Source organism: Oncorhynchus mykiss, chromosome 12 (assembly GCF_013265735.2).
Source record: "Oncorhynchus mykiss isolate Arlee chromosome 12, USDA_OmykA_1.1, whole genome shotgun sequence".
NCBI classification, from domain to species: Eukaryota; Metazoa; Chordata; class Actinopteri; order Salmoniformes; family Salmonidae; genus Oncorhynchus; species Oncorhynchus mykiss.
Genome location: NC_048576.1, coordinates 66,009,794 through 66,012,555, shown reverse-complemented (window position 1 = coordinate 66,012,555; position 2,762 = coordinate 66,009,794). Strand labels below are relative to the sequence as shown.

General features: G+C 36.2%; 1 protein-coding gene across 1 annotated transcript; it reads right to left on the bottom strand.

The window, feature by feature from the left end:
• Window positions 1–247: 247 nt before the first annotated feature.
• On the bottom strand, window positions 248–1,349 carry LOC110538942 (interferon epsilon). The gene is made up of 5 exons (XM_021625910.2): window positions 1,190–1,349; window positions 928–999; window positions 690–839; window positions 481–558; window positions 248–337 (listed from the first exon to the last, which is right to left on the bottom strand). Exons 1-5 carry the CDS (start codon window positions 1,331–1,333, stop codon window positions 248–250), a joined length of 534 nt encoding a protein of 177 aa, XP_021481585.1. The 5' UTR covers window positions 1,334–1,349.
• Window positions 1,350–2,762: the final 1,413 nt, after the last annotated feature.

The window sequence follows — 2,762 nt, the reverse complement described above, 5'->3', positions numbered from 1 at the left end:
TTATTTAGGATGACATTTCAACGAAAAAGTCGTTGGTTGCATCACACCACACAATTTTACAAAATTGCTAGCACAATTTAACCCAATATAAAGCGTGTTTGTCTTTTTATTTAAATATTATAGTGTACATGGCAATTATTTGCAACACTGATAAATAACATAAATATATATAGGTTACAGTGGCATACTTAATATATTAAACAAAGTTACATTTTAATGCAGATTTGAACTAAAAGTAATGCTACTCTCACACGTGTTTCTTGGCATTTCTGATTGCTTGTGAAATGATGCTCCCCATTTCAGCTCTCACGAGCTCCCATGAGCACGCGCTGAAACGCTGAAAGAAAAAAATGAAACAATATTTATTTTAGGTGAAAATAATACATAATACACCATAGGTATAGGCTAGGCCCACTCCACCCCGCTCAATAGTTTAGACTTGAAACACAGCTGACAACAAATGCAACCTATATGTTTTACCTCATGTGAAAGAAAGTCTTCCAGCTCTTTGAAGTAGTTCTTAATTGGAAGGTTTAGATGCACACTCATGTCTCTCACCTGAAATAGTAAACAACAAACAACATTAGTATAAATATCCACGCGATTACATAAAAAAAATAATAACAATAATAATAATAATAGTGTAAAAAGCTACAGTAAACAAAAAATAAACATCACCAAGAACGTACACATTCCGAATAGGTCATATTTTGTCGAGCAAGAAGGTCTTGAAGGTCCCTGAGTTTGACGGAATTCCATTTCACAAGAGTTAGGTTTTGTTGGAAGAGCTCGCTGGCTAGTTGAAACGCAAGTCTCAGTGTCCAAACCTTTTCCCCCTCCTGTAATCAGAATAACACCCCGTGTAACCATGCGATTGAACTTGACTAACACAAACACTATAGCCACTCATGATCTCCTGAGCATCACCTCTATTGGAAGCGCTGGACGTTGGACCCTTAACCTTTCAGCTTCTGGGATACAGCCTCTTGGTAACCTCTCCTATACCACACACAAAATACACCATATCTCAATAAAACAACTGAATATATGAATGAATCAAGCTCCAATAATATATTTTTAAAATTAGAATAAATAACGTGTGATCTCACAGTATATATGCTACAGCCTGTGTTCAGAGCCATATTTCTAAATATGGTCAATTTGTAACAGGTTACGGAAATTAACCTACCTCGGCAAGATCATTGAGGGTCTGGTGAGTTTGAGAAAGATAATATTTTTGCACTTTTGGAGCACTGCATTTAGCATACACAGCCGGGTAAAAAACAATTATACACAGAAGATGTACCACAAAGGACACGTTAAGAGTTGCCATGTGTGCAGTCAGTTGATAAATCCCTGAACACTACTTCTAAACGTTGGGCTACGTGCCCTAACTTTATAGTGTCCCTCACTGAAATATCATAGATGAGGTAATATGTAATTTCCTATGGCTATACACAAAAGGAAATGTCAAACAGGGAAACTGAAAGAGCATTGAAAATTCCATCTCCTCACCTTGCAAGGCTGTTGACGAAATGTTTCGTTCCTGTCTCCTGTATGCAGGTGTGCGCAAGAATGTTGTTCAAAGCATGGGTTATGCAAATACTTATTTGTACCAATACATCATCAAAACAGAGAATAATATAATGATAGGTACACAGTGATCTTCACGCAATGCATTTTAAATACAGTAGCCTATGCATTATACTGTAGACATGATAGCCTACAGTATAATCATTTAAATGCATACTTTTTACATCCCCTCTCCCAAGGGATGGAACGTGTAACTATTTGCATAGCTACTCTGTTTCATAAAGAAGAACATGATGATAATAGTTGGACTCCACACAGCTGCTCCACTGCAGTTCTCTTAATATACTACATGTAGCATCCATGGCATTTAATTATTTATTGTAAAACATAGTGACATTGGAGTATAAAAAGGTAGTTTAAAAGATGTATTGTGGACCTTATTTATTTGCAGCTAGATACTAAGCAATTAGTAACGAAGCAGGTTGGGAGAAGTAGATTAAGTTTAGGAAAAGGGTTCAGGGTTGCAAAAAATGCTAATAAATAAATAACAACCTTTGTCGCGGGGGATGATGCCATCGGTGAATTCAAACCATAAATCGCTTTCACTTTCGAAAACAGCAGTTTTTACATACCCCTGCATTGCGTCATCTATCCCAGTAGGTAGAACCTTTTAAGATGGTTAGCTCAATTGTCATGAATTCTATTTGTAGCCATCTTCTCATATGGTTTTGAACACAACCTTTATATATTTTTATGAATATATCACATGATTTCACATGGTTGATTTGTTTAGGTAATTATTTGGTTATTTATTTAAATGAACAGTACAATGCCAAGCATGTACACCATGACAATAAACTAAACCTTACTATAAATACGAGTCATACCTACTGGATATTTATTGGCTATAGGCCCCAAAATGTAGAACGGTCTAAAACTGCCTTATAATCTACAATACTCACTATCTCCTAAGAAATTCGCCTGTCATATTTAAGTAAGAGTGTAATCTGATTGAGACAACCCCATATAAAACACGGTTGACATTTTCTGATCTGATTGAAGTGATGTTAACAGGCCAGCAGGGGACATTCTTCCCCCTTAGGCGCTGTTACGAGGACAACATTTTTAAAGAGGATGGATGTTTAAAATTCATGTTTGGGGACATATACGGTAGCAGTTAATGCTAGACAAGAGAAGATATGGATGCTTAGAATTCTTAAATTGCTGTA

Coding starts and splice junctions, on each gene's coding strand:
- LOC110538942 (XM_021625910.2), bottom strand. CDS start 1,333: ATGGCAACTCTTAACGTGTCCTTTGTGGTACATCTTCTGTGTATAATT. Junction 840..927: donor GTCCAGCGCTTCCAATAGAG/GTGATGCTCAGG, acceptor TTCTGATTACAG/GAGGGGGAAAAGGTTTGGAC. Junction 338..480: donor AAGACTTTCTTTCACATGAG/GTAAAACATATA, acceptor TTTTTCTTTCAG/CGTTTCAGCGCGTGCTCATG.